Here is an 18,267-nt window from a genome sequence, read left to right on the forward strand (position 1 = left end):
GGGGATCTGAGAGCCCGGAACTCTCCATGGGAAGACTGAGAGCCCGGGACTCTCCAGGGGAAGACTGAGAGCCCGGAACTCTCCAGGGGAAGACTGAGAGCCCGGTACTCTCCAGGGGAAGACTGAGAGCCCGGGACCTTCCAGGGGAATCTGAGAGCCCGGAACTCTCCCGAGGGAATCTGAGAGCCCGGGACTCCCTGGAGGGGGACTGAGAGCCCGGGAATCTCCGGAGGGGGACTGAGATTCAGGGACACTCCGGGAGTGGAGGGGGGGGGGGGAACTGAGTACCCAGAACTCTCCAGGGGAAGACTGAGTAGGGGAGAGTGGGGTAATTTGGCCGGTGGTGTAAATTGGCCGCCCCCACCTGTACGAAAGCTGATAAAAGTGAATGAAATAACTTTAGTCTCTATTCATTTGTCGTCGGCAGAACTAACTCGAGAACAAATGTCAAAACTTTCCCCCTCTTAGTTTTATTCAAAATTAATAAAAGGTGAATTTCGTTAGAAAATGATAACTTTTATTTCCGATTAAAAATTTGTATAACATGTAGTATTTGGGTTGTAAACGAATTCCAACATTATAGTGCCATTTTGGGGGGTGTTCAGCGGTTCCAAGAGCAATTTCATCTAGTTCTGTACAGCCATGACGACTTTATAGACAAAAAAAAATCTGAATGGCAATGTGGGGTTATTTGGCCGGGACTAGCGGGGCAACTTGGCCGGTGCGCTCAGAGTCACTATGCTGGGACAGCCGAGTTGTCATGGTCAATTATACCATAAAGGACATAATTCATGACCAACTTTGACTACCTTGATGCCATATTTCCTATTGGACAGCTGTAAGGGCATGTGACGTCATCAAAGGTTACCTAACGCTTTTTTGCTAATAAATACTTACAGAAAAAGATACAGCCGCGCAAATGGTATCATTGTGTTCAGCTCGTCAAGACGCATCGAATGATATACATGATGACCTTGAACTCACGAAACCTTGAGGTCAAGCAACCTGAGGTAACGTGACCTGAAGCCAACCTTTGACCTTGACCTCCCGAGGTCAACACATACATGTTTCGATGCGGAATGACGAGAGAATCACGATGGTACTTTTAGTTTTGGCCTAGCTTGATTACTTCAAAAGCTATTCGTAAAAAACTGTCATCGCATCTAGAGCCGTTATTTTGACTATTTTCGACCCCTGTGACGGCTGAGTCAACCTCCAAAATGCTTCAAATGCGTCGTAGGACACGCGTCATTGCTGAATGTGAAGCTGACTCGCCTATAACAAAAATCATGGCCTCAAACTAACACCGGCCAAATTGCCCCACACCCCCGGCCAAATAACCCTGCTAGTGGGGCAATTTGGCCGCTTTGCAGACCTTTGTAATGCGTCACAATTTCAATATAAGTAGTTACTCTATCATTTCAAGTTTACTGTCCAAGAAAGTAAAATGTATGCCACACCTGTCAGCGTTGAGAAAATGCGGAAATGTGTTGTCGATTTTTAGTTACATCGTTTTCTAAAAAAAGCGGCCAAATTACCCCACTCTCCCCTACCCATAACTCTCTAGGGGAATACTGAGAGCCCGGGACTCTCCAGGGAGAGACTGAGAGCCCGGGACTCTCCAGGGGAAGGCTGAGAGCCCGGCGGTCCGAGGACCGTGACTAAAGTCGCCACGGGCCGGTACGGTACCGACAACGGCCGGAGGAGCTCTCCGTCCTCATGGCTAAATCTGAGCCACAACTAAAATCACAACTAGGCTTGATTTAAAATATCTGGAGAGGTGCCTTTCATCCCCATCTTCTTTTTTAGGATCGCCATTTTAACGTGCTGAAGTTCAGCGATATGCCCCCACAATACATCCTGCGTCAGGCTGCTTGCGAGGTGCGGCGGCGATGGCTCTGCTCCCAGTCACGGCGCTCTGTGGTGAGAAGGCGGTCCCTCGCGGGCCGCCGCGGCCCGGTTTATTAACCTTCGCCCCAGTGCACAGTGGGGATTTTTCCGATCTAGCACGTATTTATTCGTAGAGGGCAAACCAAAATTAGAATTGTAGCCAGATTGTGCACAGATGTTGGCTGGTGTGTCCTGGTGAGAATTTTACCTGTAAATGTGCATAATCAACATAGTATAGGGGGTTCAATTGGACCCCCCGCTCAGCCGTTTGGCCCCTGATCAAGCTAGAGCTTCGCGGATAAGTCAAGCATGCTGCCTATGACGAAATGAGGCCGAATATATCCAATTTCAAAGTCCAAGGTCATAAGCTGACTTTCCAAGTCAGTTTAATGACCCAACTAAAGTTGGGAAATCGAGACCTCTTGAAACTTCGCAAAGTTAGGGTGTTACGGGGTATTTTGGGGTGCTGATCACGAATTTCATGTAAGTTTTGATCACAGACGATGTCTTTATGCATTTAGGCCAGGTCGGGTCAGGTCAGGTTAGATCAACTAGTAGGCGTCCTGCCGGCCATACATAGAAGTGTCACCTACTACTGATAGCTTCGTAACATGGAACGAAGGCACCAGAACTACTTCGTAAATATTCAAATGGCTGCTAAAATCGAAATCAGCACCAAAAACTACCCTAGAAACAAGTAAAACTCGAAAAAGTGAACCAAGGTCATCAAAAGGTCAATGACCTTGACTTGACCTTCACGTGACCTTGACACCCACCATTATGCATGGCACCAACATCATTTCACATATTTGAACGTTTAAAACCACAAAAAGACTGGAAACCGCGGATAATGTGAGCTGGCATACGCCGAATCGCGATTCCGGCCAAACATGGTCTCGAGAAATATGCCACAGGTCAAAGGTCAGTTGGGTCAGAGTCATGAAATTTTTAGGTTAGATGTAAAATTGATGATCTCGAGGGCACCGAAAGTTTCGGCGCGATCGGCCGCTTTTTGCGCGAGTAATTTGCGGAAAACCATGGGGTTTTATCCGACCCCTTCCCCCTCCCCCTCCCCACAAGTGCGATGGTTAATAAGGTTACGGTATGTATAATTTACGTTTGTCATCCTATTCCTAATGAATGTGTCTCAGAAAATATGCATCATATAAATCACGAAGTAAAATTATTCGCCTATGTTCGGAACATACCTATATCGTGCTGTTTGCCCTAGCGCTCCTCGAGTGGGGTGTTAAGATACTCTAATGTGAATATTCCGTGTTCAGGCAAGTTCCGGCAGCCAAACTAGGCGTTGTCTTGTGTAGGAGAAAGTGGCGAATTCGATAGGATATGTTTCGGAGTGGAAAAGTGTGGAAAACATTGTTGATTTCCTACATTTATTTAGAATACCATTTTTTCAATATGGTGTCTGTAAGGGTTTTTTGTAAAGGGCATTTTTGTGACCTTAGTAAGGTTGTGGCATACTTTCTGTTTGCCATTCCATTCCTAATAAAGGTGCCTTTCAGACGATATGCAACTTTAAGACCTCACAAGATTAAAACCAACAAGACAGGACAACGAAATTGAGCTATACTTTCGGGCCTTGCTGAGCCCATTGAGTAATCACGCATGAGTGTGAACTTTGGGCGCATTTTTCCTAGTTTTGCTGTGGACATACAGATAAAACAATGCCATATATGAAAAATTCAGACATTTCGTAGCCCTACTGACACAAAAAAATAAACAAAAATCCAAAAAAGATTTTTTGAATTAATAGGCGCTAGATCGGAAAAATCCCCACTGTGCAGTGGGGGGGGGGCATATGTTACCACCCTGTCGCGTTTTTTGCGTGTGAATAAAAACCGCGGCGCTTAGCGCCGCGCCGCTTGGGGTAGCTTTTGGTACATCAATTTTGGACAATGTGTGAAATTTTTGACCCCAGGTCATGTCAGGTCAGGTCACCAGGTCAAGTTAACTGACCAAGCCTAAAAAAGTTTGCAATCATGTCCAGCCTGCAGTGTTTGTCAGAAAGGTTTTAAACTTGGTGCACTGCATGCTGTTATGGGCGCCTACAATTTGTATATCTCGGATTTTTTTATATCCGTGACCTAAGGTCAGGTCAGTGGCGTGACCTTTCCATTACAAGTCAATTGAGAAAAATGAAAATGCCTCTAGATCCGTGTGTACGCATCGGAACAGTCCAAATATTTCAGAATCACAATGATTTAGTCCACTCGTGATGACCAAGGTGTCATTTTTGCTAATAGCCTCTAGACAGGTCATTCGAGGTCACTTGAGGCTACAAACAGTTTTTTGCCAATAACTCGCGATTGGAAAGAGATAGAACGCTGGGGATGGTCTCATTGTGTTTGTCTTGTTGAGACGGATCGACTGATATGCAACATGACCTTTTCCGGTAAGGTCATGACCTTGACCTGAGGTCAACTTTTCAAGTTGACCTTTCAAGGTCAAATTATAGTTCATTCGACGCGTCTCGGCGAGGGGAACACGATTCTGGCAATAGAAATGCCGTGGCTTTTTGTAGTCGAAAGTTATTGTCGAAAAACACTTTTCGTAAAAACAGCTATTTTTGGAGTTTTTGCCCTCTGGAGGCTAAACCGTTGACCTGAGGTCAATATTGATCATATCCTTTTCAAAAGAAGAGTTCAAAAGCTATCGACTCTTATGTTGTTTTAAAGTCATTTTTTCCCAGGAAATTAGTTATGTATGGTCACTTTTCGGATTATTCTCTGGGATAATAATATCTAACTCACAAGTCCATATATTTCGGATGATATTGCTCACCCTTGGTCACTGGACAAAATAAAAACAATTACATGTATGAAAAACCACACACCAAAATTATTCCCTAGACGGGTTACATTTTTCAAAAATATCACTTGCCAAAAAACTGACACGGTCTTTTAGCTTGCATGTTCCTCTACATAACAAGTAGTTAGAAGATTGGTTGCACTACTTGTTATGTAGAGGAACATGCAAGCTAAAAGACCGTGTCAGTTTTTTGGCAAGTGATATTTTTGAAAAATGTAACCCGTCTAGGGAATAATTTTGGTGTGTGGTTTTTCATACATGTAATTGTTTTTATTTTGTCCAGTGACCAAGGGTGAGCAATATCATCCGAAATATATGGACTTGTGAGTTAGATATTATTATCCCAGAGAATAATCCGAAAAGTGACCATACATAACTATCGACTCTTTTTCCATGCGTTTTTCTAGCTACCATAGTTCCTGAGATAGCGGCATGTTTTCTGAAAAATATAATGACAATTGGCAAATTTTGACCTTTGATGACCTCTGGTGACCCCAATATTACTCTAAGGTGAAAAATGACTGATGTACTTTCAAACGTACGCATTGAGAGCTATCGACTGCTTTTTACCGCGTCTTTCTAGCCCTCTTAGTTTTTGAGTTAGAGGTGGGTGGTAACATATGCCCCCCCCCCCCCACACACTAGGGCGAAGTTGGCTGAGACCGCCACTGGGGCGCGGGTTAATCCAGCTCTCCGGCAGTGGCGGCCGCCGACGAAAGAGCACGAGACGTGCTGTTTACAGGCCAACATTGGCAGACTGATGCCGGCTGCGGCCTCAGGGACGGCCGGCGCGCCACCACTCGCCGCGGTACGGCCGGCGCGCCACTACTCGCCGCAGTATAGGGCCGCACACGCGGCCACTAAATCAGATGATAAGCGCCGCCGGCTGACGGGCAGCCGATTTTCCTATTTACGGCTGTGTTTTTCCCGCGGGCACAGCACGTGCCGGACACGGAATATCGGACTGCCGAGCAGAAATATAGGGCGATTATCGCTGAGCGGGAACTGCGAATGTTCGGCACGGCTGTTTACAGCCTACAGGTAGTTAACCCTCGCCCTGGCAGGGGGGGGGGGTCGATGCGACCCCCCCTAAAGTTTTTCGAAGATAGCGTAAAAACGGCGACGCTGCGCGCCGCCAACAAATTTGGCACAGCCTATGAGGCAACTTTTTTACATATGACCTGAAAATTTCCTGTCCGGGTGACCTTGGGTCAGGTCACCAGGTCAGAAAAACCGGAACAAGTTCATGGTCAAATTTCAATTTTCTTTTTGCACCTGTCCAACTCAAAGTTTTGGACTGATTTCCTTCAAACTTTCAGGATATGCTAAGTTCACCGAGTTGTATAACATATAGTTCGGTTTTTGAGGTCACTGACCTGAGGTCAGTTAGAGGTCATTACGTCGTAATGTTAAGCCTATGGGAAAATACTAAATTCGGAAAATACTGGAGATATCCGCTTCGTTCTATCACTTTTGTGCTTTGAAACCACAGTACTTAACAGCAGGTCACTTGGTGCTTCTTTGTTTGGTGTACTTATCCATGGGTCAGGTCAAATGTGGTCAACTGAGGTCAAATGACGTTTTTGCCAATAATTTGGCACATAATGACGCTAGAGCTTAAAAATGGTATCATTGTGTTCCTGGTGATCAGCCGAATCGAATGATATGCGATATGATGCAATTTGGTGAACTTGAACTTAATTTATTAATTTAAGTTTACTTAAAATTTAAGAAAAACTTTAAGTACACTTAAGTAAGCTAAAAAGTATATCATTCGACGCGCCTTGACGTGCTGAGTTCACTGGTGCTTTTCTTTTTGCTCTATCTTAATTATATCAAAAGTTATAAGCGAAAAACTTTTGACCTGTTTTTAGCGAAATTTTTACATTTATACCCCCCAAAACCCCCCTAAATATTGACCTAGAGCAACCAAACTTGCACAGGGGCGAGAACTCCAGTGGGCCCACCTACCTACCAAATTTGGTGTTTCTAGGTGCCATAGGAGCCAATCGCGAGGGTGGGGTCGCATCGACCCCCCCCCCCCTGCCAGGCCGTGTTATGAAAAATGCCCTGCCAGGGCGAGGGTTAAAGGAGTCTTAAACCGACTTATTTCGTAGGCTAACGAAACACTGCCCTCATGCATGTTGACAATATACCTACTCTGTAATAAAGAGCATTATATTATCCCGCGGTGGGCCGGTGCTCGGCGCCATACGCACCGGACCGGCGAAGGGATGTTTGAGCGCATCACACCCCAACTAATTCAGCTCCTGGGCCACCCAGCAATACGCGGTAAGCGGCGTTTGAAAAACCGTTACAAATCATAAGGAGAAAACTTCGTTATTTTTTTAGGGCAGCTCAACCTTTAGTTCACCAAGAGGCCAAGAAGGGTCCAATGTCGCTCGCCTATTTAAACAAGTTTCACAAATCGGCACATAACCAGTGAACCAATAGAGCTACAACACAGAGAAGATGTTCATTATATAGCTCTTAAAACGTTCTTCCTATAAATCAGGATAGGGTGGGGTAATTTGAACAAGTGGGACAATTTGAACATTACATGAATAACACAAAATAACGGAAAAACATAAGTGGCACGACAATAAGACCAATGAGAGAGATTACCTATCGTAACTAAAAGGGCTATCATATTAAAGGTAGTGTGCCAGCTTTCTTGGACCATATGGAGTTAATGACCCGGATGAGGAGAACCGGATTTTTAGAACTTATCCATACCTTCAAAACTTATGGAAACGTCTTAAATTCTTCAAATTTTGAGTACCCCAGTGCGAAATTCGCCCCGACGGGTTGTCGGTCGTACCCCAACCACATTTCACACCACTATGAACAATAAATGCACACACTAAAATCGCTATTACCGATAGGCTCATCCAATCAAGTTTCGATAAACCCGTTCATCATCATCCCCTGCGGTTTCGAACACGCCTGTTAGGTGGCTTCTGATGCTCGTCGAGGTCGGAATTTCCAAATACGCGTGGTGCGTCGGGCCGCGCGCTCTGACTTCGGCCAAGAAAAATGCGTCAGCTGATCATTGTCATTTCTGCCACTTGCGTGTGGTGTAATGGGGTCATAACTTAAGAGACGGCTGTTTCATATCAATTATTTTACATAAAATCATATTTCAAACCACAAATTAATGTTCGACAGCCAAATTTAAGAAACAATACCAATACAGGCTTACAGTTTAACCCTCGCCCGCACATGGGGGGGGGGGGTGGTTGCCACCCCCCCCCCAGGCAGTCTTTCTGCTCTGCACTCAACATTTTTAGAGCTAGAAGGCTGATTTTTCGTATAGCTGCTTGTCTATTCTTTCTTGATGTCCACTGAAAATTTCAAGTTTCTGTGATTTTTGGTTTCGGAGATATGACCTTGTTTTTCAGGTCATGTCATGACCCAAATGGCCAATTCTCAACATCTTGCGTTTGCCATGGGCCTTGTGAGCTTTTGACACCCTGATTTCGGCCTTTTTTGCCAGCCTTACCTCCCACCTATCATGAGACATGTTGTTCGACGATATACAGGGGTCAAGGTCAGGGTCAAGGTCAACCTAGGTCATCTAAGATAATTGCGTTTTAGGCAAGCTGAATTTACTTTTTGTGAAGTTTTTTGACTGCATTTTTGGTAAAAGCTTCTCAGATCATGATTTCATGTGATATGGACCCAAAAACAATCGGTGCACACATCAGTATACACACAGACACACACAGACATACAAACGCATATAATTGACCTTGACCTAACTTGACCTGAAATGACCTCAGCAGCAAAATTCTGGTCGGATAGTGTGACAAAGAGGTTCTAGCTGGCTTGGCACCAGAAAACAGCATCGTCATCGGTATTTGATAAGCAGCGCACTTGATATCCAACGGTGACCCAAAACAGCAACATTTTTTAGTTTGACCTGACCTGGAAGGTCAATGACTGACCTGAGAAGGTAAAACTGGGTATCATTGGATTTGTCTCTTCCCAAAGAATCTTTTTGGTCTTTACTGCTAAGCTCTATCTCCAACAGGAACGAAATGGCGCGGGGGGGGGTGGCAACCCCCCCCCCCCATGTGCTTTCTAGGATGGGAAAATGGCATGTGCGGGCGAGGGTTAAGGCTCGACATTGTGTTGTCTACGATTAGACAGCTGATAACTCATTCCCGTACGTCGTATGGTCGTAACACTATAATGACCTTTGCTTATTGTCACAAGTGCGCCGCATTCGCGATTGTTGCCCGACGCCTGTTTGCAGGTGAGCCCACTACAGTTGTTATACATATCTAAAAACCGATAAACTTTTAGGCGAAAAAGGCACTATTCCAGGCCCATTTTTGATTTTTTTTGCGATATTAGGTAAAAACAGAAGCTTCTTATCCTAGGAAAAATAAAACGGGAAATCTTTAACCCGCGCACCGACGGGGGGGCGGATATCCGCCCCCCTGAGGTTTTTCGCGAATAGCGGGAAAACCGCGGCGCGTAGCGCCGCGAAATTTGGTATGACTATAACCTCATCAATTTTACACATGGTGTGCAAGTTTGAACCTCCTACCTTTTAAGGTCAGGTCACCAGGTCACTTTGAATGACCCAACCTCAAGTCACTTTTTTGCAACTTTGTCACCGTGCCAGAGCTACAGTAGATGTCGGAGGCCTTTGAAAGTCGCAGGATATTATTAGGTCATTAGTAGCTACAATTTGTATATCTCGGAATTTTGATATCGGTGACCTAAGGTCAGGTCAATTTCGCGACCTCCCCATTATAAGTCAATGGGGGAAAAATCAACTCCCTGTTTTTACCACTAAAACGGGTCGGAATGGCCCCATATACCATACATGACTTCATATACGATCAACCTTCACTACCTTGAGGTCTGTTTTGCTGTTGGGCAGCTGTGAGGTCATGTGACGTCATCAAAGGTCACCAAAGGTTTTTGGCCAATAACTCCGTACAGGAACAAGATGCAGACGCGTGGATGGTCTCATTGTGTTCAGCTCGTCAAGACGCATCGAATGATATACATGATGACCTCGAGGTCACGTGACCTGAGGTCAACCTTTGACCTTGACCTCTCGAGGTCAACATATATATCATTCGATGCGGATTGACGAGAGGATCACGATGATGCCCTTAGTTTGTTCCTATCTTGACTAATTCGAAAGTTATTCGAGAAAAACTCTCTCCATATTCAGCGCCGCCATTTTGACTTTTTCGACCCCTGTGACGTCATCTTTGACCTGACCTGAAAATGACCTTTGTAAAAATTGTAGATCTTGACCGTGCGTATCCGATGCCGTTTACCGCTTGTCGCTATCTTGCTTCGTTCTCGAGATCTCAGGGGGGGGGGCGGTCATCCGCCCCCCCCCGTCGGTACTAAGTTGGCGCAGACCCCCGTCGGTGCGCGGGTTAAAAGGTGGCACACTACCTTTAACGGGGGTGGGAATAAAAAAACCGCGGCGCGTAGCGCCGCGATGCTTAGGGTAGCTTTTGGTACATCAATGTGTGACAATGTGTGAAATTTTTGACCCTAGGTCATGTCAGGTCAGGTCACCAGGTCAAGTTAACTGACCAAGCCTAGAAAAGTTTGCAATCATGTCCAGCCTGCAGTATTTGTCAGAAAGCTTTTAAACTTGGTGGATCACATGATGTTATGGGCGCCTACAATTTGTATATCTCGGATTTTTATATCCGTGACCTAAGGTCAGGTCAGTGGCGTGACCTTTCCATTACAAGTCAATGGAAAAAATGAAAATGCCTCTAGATCCGTGTGTACGCATAGGAACAGTCCAAATATTTCAGAATCACAATGATTTGGACCACCCGTGATGACCAAGGTGTCATTTTTGCTGATAGCCTCTAGAAAGGTCATCCGAGGTCATTTGAGGCTACAAACAGATTTTTGCTAATAACTCGCGATTGGAAAGAGATAGAACGCTGGGGATGGTCTAATTGTGTTTGTCTTGTTGAGACGCATCGACTGATATGCAACATGACCTTTTCCGGTCAGATCATGACCTTGACCTGAGGTCAAATTTTCAAGTTGACCTTTCATGGTTAAATTATAGTTCATTCGACGCGTCTCGGTGAGAGGAACACGATTCTAGCAATATAAATGTCGTGGCTTTTTGTAGTCGAAAGTTATTGTCGAAAAACACTTTTCGTAAAAACAGCAATATTTTTGGAGTTTTTGCCCTCTGGAGGCTAGACCGTTGACCTGAGGTCAATTTTGATTATGACCTTATCAAAAGATGAGTTCAAAAGCTATCGACTCCTTTTCCATGCGTTTTTCTAGCTACCATAGTTCCTGAGATAACGGCATGTTTTCTGAAAAATATGATGACCATTGGCAAATTTTGACCTTTGATGACCTCTGGTGACCCCAATATTGCTCTTAGATGAAAAATGACTGATATACTTTCAAACGTACGCATTGAGAGCTATCGACTGCTTTTTACCGCGTCTTTCTAGCCCTCTTAGTTTTTGAGTTAGAGGTGGGTCACTAGGGCGAAGTTGGCTGAGACCGCCACTGGGCCTGGGGCGCGGGTTAAAGAGAGAGAGAGAGAGAGAGAGAGAGAGAGAGAGAGAGAGAGAGAGAGAGAGAGAGAGAGAGAGAGAGAGAGAGAGAGAGAGAGAGAGAGAGAGAGAGAGAGAGAGATCCCTTTATTGGCAGACTCTGGGTCCATAAGAAGTAACACACAGTGATGATGACGTGACAATCATATGATGATGACGGTATGAAGATGACATGGGTACATGACCAACATCAGCAGCGATCAACAACCACACAATGCTGCAGTCCACACATTACGCATAGGAGATGTGTGGGCGATATCACTGTAATACAGTGTAGACATTATTCGGTTTTCTGACTTTTTCAAACGCGACATGAAATTCCACACAGCTCTGCGGTAGGCCGCATCAAAGCCATCTATGTGTTCTTGCGCAAACATTCCAGAGGCACTACAATATTTAGGGTAGCCTAAAAACATTCTAGCAGCGTTATTGAAACACACTTTAAATTTCCGAAGAACCGATGCATGAAACGAGTGCCATAAATGCATGTAGCTGATGTTAGAACAATATGCATTGTACAAATACTTTTTAACCGAATATGTACATAAAGCGAATTTACGACTCAATGAATTGGCGCGACAACACAGTGATCGGTACTGATGACAAATCTCGACATTGTCCACTTTGGTTCGTGTGCTCGAAATGTGGTATCCAAGATACTTATATTGGTCGACATATGAAAGCACACTATTGCACAATGATATCTTAGGGAGTGATAGATTTCGAAGACTCACGGGAAGCATGGCCATGCAGACTGTCTTTTTGGTATTGAATAGAATGTCATGATCTTTCGCATACTCGGAGCAAATGTTCAGCAATTTTTGAAGCCCAAAAGGCGTAGGCGAAAGAATGACCATATCATCTGCATAATAGAGATGGTTGGGACTACCTAGATAATGGCACCCCACGCCACTTTGGTCGAGAAGAGTCGATAAACCATCCGTATATGCATTAAACAAATAAGGTGAGAGAATGCCGCCTTGCCTAACGCCATTTGACACGGAAAAACCATCAGATAATGCCTTACCCCATCGAACATGAAAACGCTGCGACCTATACCACGAACTGAGTAATTTCACTAAATTTGAATCCATCCCCTTATCAAGTAATTTGTCAAACAATGTCCAGTGATTTACACGATCGAACGCCTTTCGTGCGTCCAGGAAACATATGAATACAGGGCTATCATTTCGTAGGAAATAATCAGAGATCTCTTTAAGCGCATATATAGCCATGTCTGTAGAGTGTTTTTCTTTAAAACCAAATTGATGGCATCCTGTGCTAAGATATGAGGAACATCTGCTCAAAAAGACCCTTTCTAAAACTTTCGAGCTCGCGCTTGCAACTGCTATTGGGCGGTAGTTATCTTTTGCGGACAAGCTCGAAGTCTTGTCCTTCACAATTGGCGTAAGAACAACATTTGTAAGCTTATCTGGCAAATGCATATGCTTGGCTATCATAGTAAAGCATAATGACAAATGTGTCGCGACTGCATTGCCGCCAAATTTAAAATGTTCTGCATAAAGAAAATCATTCCCACTTGAACGACCTGATGACAGTTCTCCGATAGAGTCAATCACTTCCCTGACAGTAAAAGGCTGAAAGGTATCGCCAGCTGTCGAAAGTTTGTCCTCCACAACTTCTCTCTTATCAGTGTTATTCACAGCTATTTAAAATTTCCGAGAAATGATCTCTCCACATACTGGCAATGTTCTCTTCCCCAGAGATACCGTCAATTGATGGAGCAAGAGGTGGGCTGCTGTTCAGCTTGTTCACCTCTTTCCAGAACCCTGAAATATTATGTGGGTTCGCAACAAGCTTATCAGCCAGAGCTTTTGCCCTTAGCTCCTTCTCGTTCCTCAAACAGTGGCGCAGAGCATACTTAAATCGCGATCTGGCTAAGCGTAGCTGACAATGAATGTAACCTTCCCTAGGTTTTCCCACTAGTGCCCACAGTGCATACAAATCGCAAAGAATAATATGCGCGTCCTTAACAAAATCATTCCAGCCCGGAATGTTACGCCTAAATTTACCTCCTAGCTTTTTGGAAATGGTCGTTTTAGAGGCGTTCAGCATGGAATTGAGAATACTTTCATAATACTCATCAATTAAAACACTATGTGTCACGTCAGAACAGGCGCCGCAGTGCAATAGCTCATAAGGAGTCTCAATTTGAGCCAAATTATTAGTGACAGCAGCGGTATAGTCCTTGAGCTCATTAGGACTCAGCGACATCCAATCAACAACCCATCTATCAGCTGCTGCTGTCTCAGGTTCAACGATATGAATATTACAGTCATGGGTTCTAATGTGAGTGAATACCGGGAAGTGATCAGAGCTAAGAACGGAATGGTTTATGCCAATGTATTCAATAATTTCGAAAAAGGCTTTCGTACAAATGATATGGTCAAGCCAGGCCTCAGTACCATGGCCATCATTAACATGAGTCTTTGAGTCAGAAGAGAGATATAATGCATCCGCTATAATAAGATTGGACTCAACGCAAAACGACTCTAGCTCCTTGCCAAACTCGGACGCTTTCACTATGTCAGCGTTAAAATCTCCTAATACACACACATATGGTGAATCTGATTCATCAACAATTGCCTTAATCTTGCCTAGATAATACACATAACTTTCAAAATTAGGCGGTGTACAGTAAGGCAAATATACACCAAGGAGAAGAAGCTTAGTTTCACCTTGGTAAACTTCTAAGCCCAGGATACGATCATCATCATACGTCACAGGTTTCACAAGATGGGTTAGCGCTTTACGCCACAACACGGCCACGCCACCATAAGGTCTGCCTGAAAAGAGCTTAGTGAATGGATCCATTGACGATAGTCCAAATGAAATAAAGTCGGGATGAATATTATTTAACGACGGAAGATCCGACGGGAATAGCCAGTGTTCTTGTAAAAACACAATATCTGAATCGTTACACAACATATTGATACCACCAACGTTACGTTTAGACGACTGACAATTGTAAGTGCTAATTTTAATCATGAACAAAACAATTAAATACTTATAGGCTCTAGCTACATACAAAGAAGACATCATGCTATCGTAGATCAGTATTTTTGTGAACCTAGATCCCTTCTCTGGAAGAACCGTCGTACAATGAGCCCTTGTGCCCACAGCTGCGGGTCCAGCAGGTTTATCTCAGCAGGGGGATTGACAATATCGAGGCGATAGGACTCATAACTGTCAAATCGGGTCTGCAGCTTTTCAACGGTCACCGTCTCTGCACCGGACTGCTCGCGGACATAGGCGCTGACGGCCGCCTCACCGGTACCTGGCGGGAGACGAGACATGAAGAGGGAGACTCGCTTGACGGCCACCACGGCCTTGATGGATCCAGTCGTCTTAGTCCCAATAACTGCAGAGGACTTGGCTGTCTTCGGAGGCTTCACGCTGTTCAGTGCAGCGGCACCTGGTGGGGCAGCAGTGGGCTCGACAGCAGCAGGCTTGCGAGCTGGTGGCGTGCCCTTTTTCGCACGGTTGGCGATGGTCCACTCCCCTGCAGATGCTTTAGCAGGTGCATCCTGAACCACATTGGCATACGTCATCGGCTGCGATGGCCCAGCGGTTGTCTCGCAGGCGTTATCATGTATGCTACTGGCAGTTGTGGACTTTTGGGCTACAGCCTCTTCGACCCTTTTCGATGTATCGGCGGTTACTTTCAATATATCTTGAATCATATTTTTCATAGAAGTCATTTCGACGTCCATCAGTTGTTGTTTCCTCATCAGCGCGCTCACATCGATGCAGTCGACAGTTATAGGCGGAAGTTTTGCCAGGTCCAGTGCGACAAACTTCGGTAACTCATCCCTGTTACATTCAATCAGCATCTTAAAGCTTCAGGGAATGGAGATGTTGACGTACACTGTAAAAAATCAACTTTTCAATTAAAAACGCCCAACACCACTTCATTGCGACTTCATTGCAGTGCAAAATCTTATAGTGCTAGCGCCTGATACGCAACGGCTTGTTGTACAATGAATTAATAAATGTTAACGATGTTCAGTGCCTTCAATCCAAGAAATTTGCTTTTGAAACCTGTTTTCAACTATGGCAAAACCACACTTTTAGCGTGGGGTGATTTGAACATAGTGTGAGAATTTCAATGAAAACAGGGATAGCTCCGAAAGAACAACGCTCCTAGTTTTTTTTTTTTTGCCAGTATCTTCGACCCAAAGCAGTAGCAGATAAGTGATAACAGAAAGGTATAAAAAACAGAAAGGTGTATAACAGAAAGGTATAAAAAACAACAAGCTTCATTTGTTGTAGCTATTGTGAGCATTGAAACTTTTTTCGGAGTATGGTCACTTGACACCCAGGCAGCCGGACATTTCGTAACCTGAATTTAAAATTTTCACTAAATGTGAAGAAAATGTGAATTGAAAATGCATGCCGCTGTTTTTTATTCATTTGCTGAAGACCTGGGCAGTGGGCAGTTGGTCTGGAAGTTGAACTTTCCAGCCATAAATCGTCATTGCGAACGGCGCACAGTGATTGCAAGACGGCCGGATCCGAGTGCTGTCTCCGAGTCTCGGCTCCGGAGAGGTCACGGCGGTAATCAGCCCGCTATTAGCGCACCTCGCCGCACGGCTGACTCAACTTTGAACTGCGGCCGACGTAAGGTTAATAATGGTCAGCTCATCTCTCCCGGGACGAGCCGTGGCTTGGGAGACGCACTCCGGCGAGACGTAGGCTCACTGTCACGGATCCTTCGAACGACATTAGTACACCAGGTACGGCCATGGATGAAGTATGGGCCCACTGTGCCCTCAGGCCATTAAACTGCTGTTTTATGCCATTCACTCAGGCTGTTTCAAGCCGTGCCCTCAGCTGTTCCATGTGCCCTCATCTGTTTCATGCCGTGCTCTCAGGCTGTCTTATGTCGTGCCCTCAGGCTGTTTGAGGAGAATCCGTCCATGAAGAATGTGTTCGAGGGGTTCCGGCAGATCGAGATGGAGGACATCCGCGCCTCGCAAGAACTCCGACAGCACGCCGCCAGGTAGGGTAGGGGGGGGCTCCTACCCTACCCTGAGCTGAACGCCGAGGTGTGAGGGAGAATGAGATAACACGCCCCCTACCCTGAGAATGAGATAACACGCCGAGGTGTGAGGGAGGGAGCCCCTGCCCTGAGCTGAGATAACACGCCGCCGGGGGAGGGATGAAGGGAGCCGGGACAGGCTCGCCTGAAGCACACCACAGCTCCGAAACACGCCACCAGTCTCGTGAACAACTTTCGCTCCGGAAATTAAATTCGTCACACGTTAATCTTATCAGCGAACAAAAATTAGCATTTCCCTGGGAAGCGGCTTTCTTTGCCGCTGGTCGGCGGGAAAATGGCGGGGCGGACGCGCTGTCTGGAGAGCTGCAGACGGACTGTCTGGAGAGCCGCGGACGCACTGTCCTGAGGGCAGGGGCGGATCCAGGAAAACTCCAAGGGGAGGGTCATGAATCGAAGTGGTGCCCCTACCTATACCCAAAATTAAAAACTCAACGGATTTCGTCCACTTCATTTTGGTGGTGCCCCCATTTTCAGTTTTTTTTCTTTTTAATTTTTATTTTTAGTCAGTATCTTAACTTTTGCCACAACCACATTTACCAATTGTAAGCAAGTATATATGAATGTGCTATGTGTATATATGTTGTGGACGCTGAGTAGTGAGTACTTACCAGGAACGTTATCAGGTAAGCGAATCGTTGTCAGTCCGACGAACTTGACCCTGGCGTCTAAAGGGTCTGTCCTTGACACTTCAGGCTTGTCAGGGGCACCAAAGTCCTTCCAGGGACACCACAAACCTGTCAGGGGCACCTACGGCCTTGTAGGGGCGCCACAGGCCCGCCAGGAAGCAGGGGCACCACAGGTCTAGCAAGTATACACGACAGGCCTGTCAGGGGCACAACGGGCCTGTTGGGCCCATGAGCACCCCTAGGGGCAGGGGCACCACAGTCCTTCCAGGGGCACCGCAGGCCTGTGAGGGGCACCAGCGGCCTAGCAGAGGCACCAGTCAACACAGGCCTGCCAGGGGCACCACAGACCTGCCAGGGGCACCAGAGGCCTGCCAGGAGCACCACCGACCTTGCAGGGGTAACTTGGGCCTGTCAGGGGCACCACGGGCCTGTCGAGAGGCACTTCAGGCTTTTCAGGGGCACCATAGTCCTCGGCCGGGCGCAGGGGTAGCAGGGGCACCAGAGGCCTGCCAGGGGCACTACAGGCCTAGTAAGGGCACCACTGGTCTATCAGGGACACCACGAGCCTGTCATAGCCAGGCATCTCAGGCTTGTCAAGGACCAGGGGCACCACAGGTCTGTGAGGGGCACCAGCGACCTAGCAGGGGCACCAGTCAACACAGGTCTGCCAGGGGCGCCACAGACCTGCCAGGGGCACCACAGACCTGCCAGGGGCACCAGAGGTCTGCCAGGGGCACCACCGGCCTCGCAGGGGCACCTTGGGCCTGTCAGGGGCACCACGGGCCTGCCGAGGGGCACTTCAGACTTTTCAGGGGCACCAGTCCTCTTAGGGCGCAGGGGTACCAGCGGCCTAGCAAGGGCACCAGAGGCCTGCCAGGGGCACCACAGGCCTAACAAGGGCACCACGGGCCTGTCAGGGGCACCTCAGGGTTGTCAGGGCCCAGGGACACCACAGTCCTTCCAAGGGCACCGCAAGCCTGTCAGGGGCACCAGAGGCCTGCCAGGGGCACCACAGGCCTGCCAGGGGCACCACAGGCCTAGCAAGGCACCACTGGCCTGTCATGGCCGGGCACCTCAGGCTTGTCAGGGCCCAGGGGCACCACAGTCCTTCCAGGGGCATTACAAGCCTGTCAGGGGCACCAGAGGCCTAGCAAGGGCACCACAGGCCTACCATGGACACCACAGGCCTGCCAGGGGCACCACCGGCCTTGCAGGGGCGCCTCAGGCCTGTCAGGGGCACCACGTGCCTGCCGGGGACACTTCA

At 46.7% G+C, this 18,267-nt stretch overlaps 1 protein-coding gene across 1 annotated transcript in view; it reads left to right on the forward strand.

Annotated features, from left to right (window-relative positions):
* Positions 1-16,216: 16,216 nt before the first annotated feature.
* The window catches only part of LOC122368609, a 62,019-nt gene continuing 59,968 nt past the window's right edge, over positions 16,217-18,267 (forward strand). The window contains exon 1 of the mRNA XM_043342732.1: positions 16,217-16,317. Within this exon, the coding sequence (XP_043198667.1) occupies positions 16,235-16,317 (83 nt within the window). The 5' untranslated portion in view covers positions 16,217-16,234. The remainder of the gene's footprint in view (positions 16,318-18,267) is intronic.

The sequence above is a fragment of the Amphibalanus amphitrite genome, unplaced genomic scaffold, assembly GCF_019059575.1.
Source record: "Amphibalanus amphitrite isolate SeventyFive unplaced genomic scaffold, NRLGWU_Aamphi_draft 000961F_arrow, whole genome shotgun sequence".
In the NCBI taxonomy this organism is placed as follows: Eukaryota; Metazoa; Arthropoda; class Thecostraca; order Balanomorpha; family Balanidae; genus Amphibalanus; species Amphibalanus amphitrite.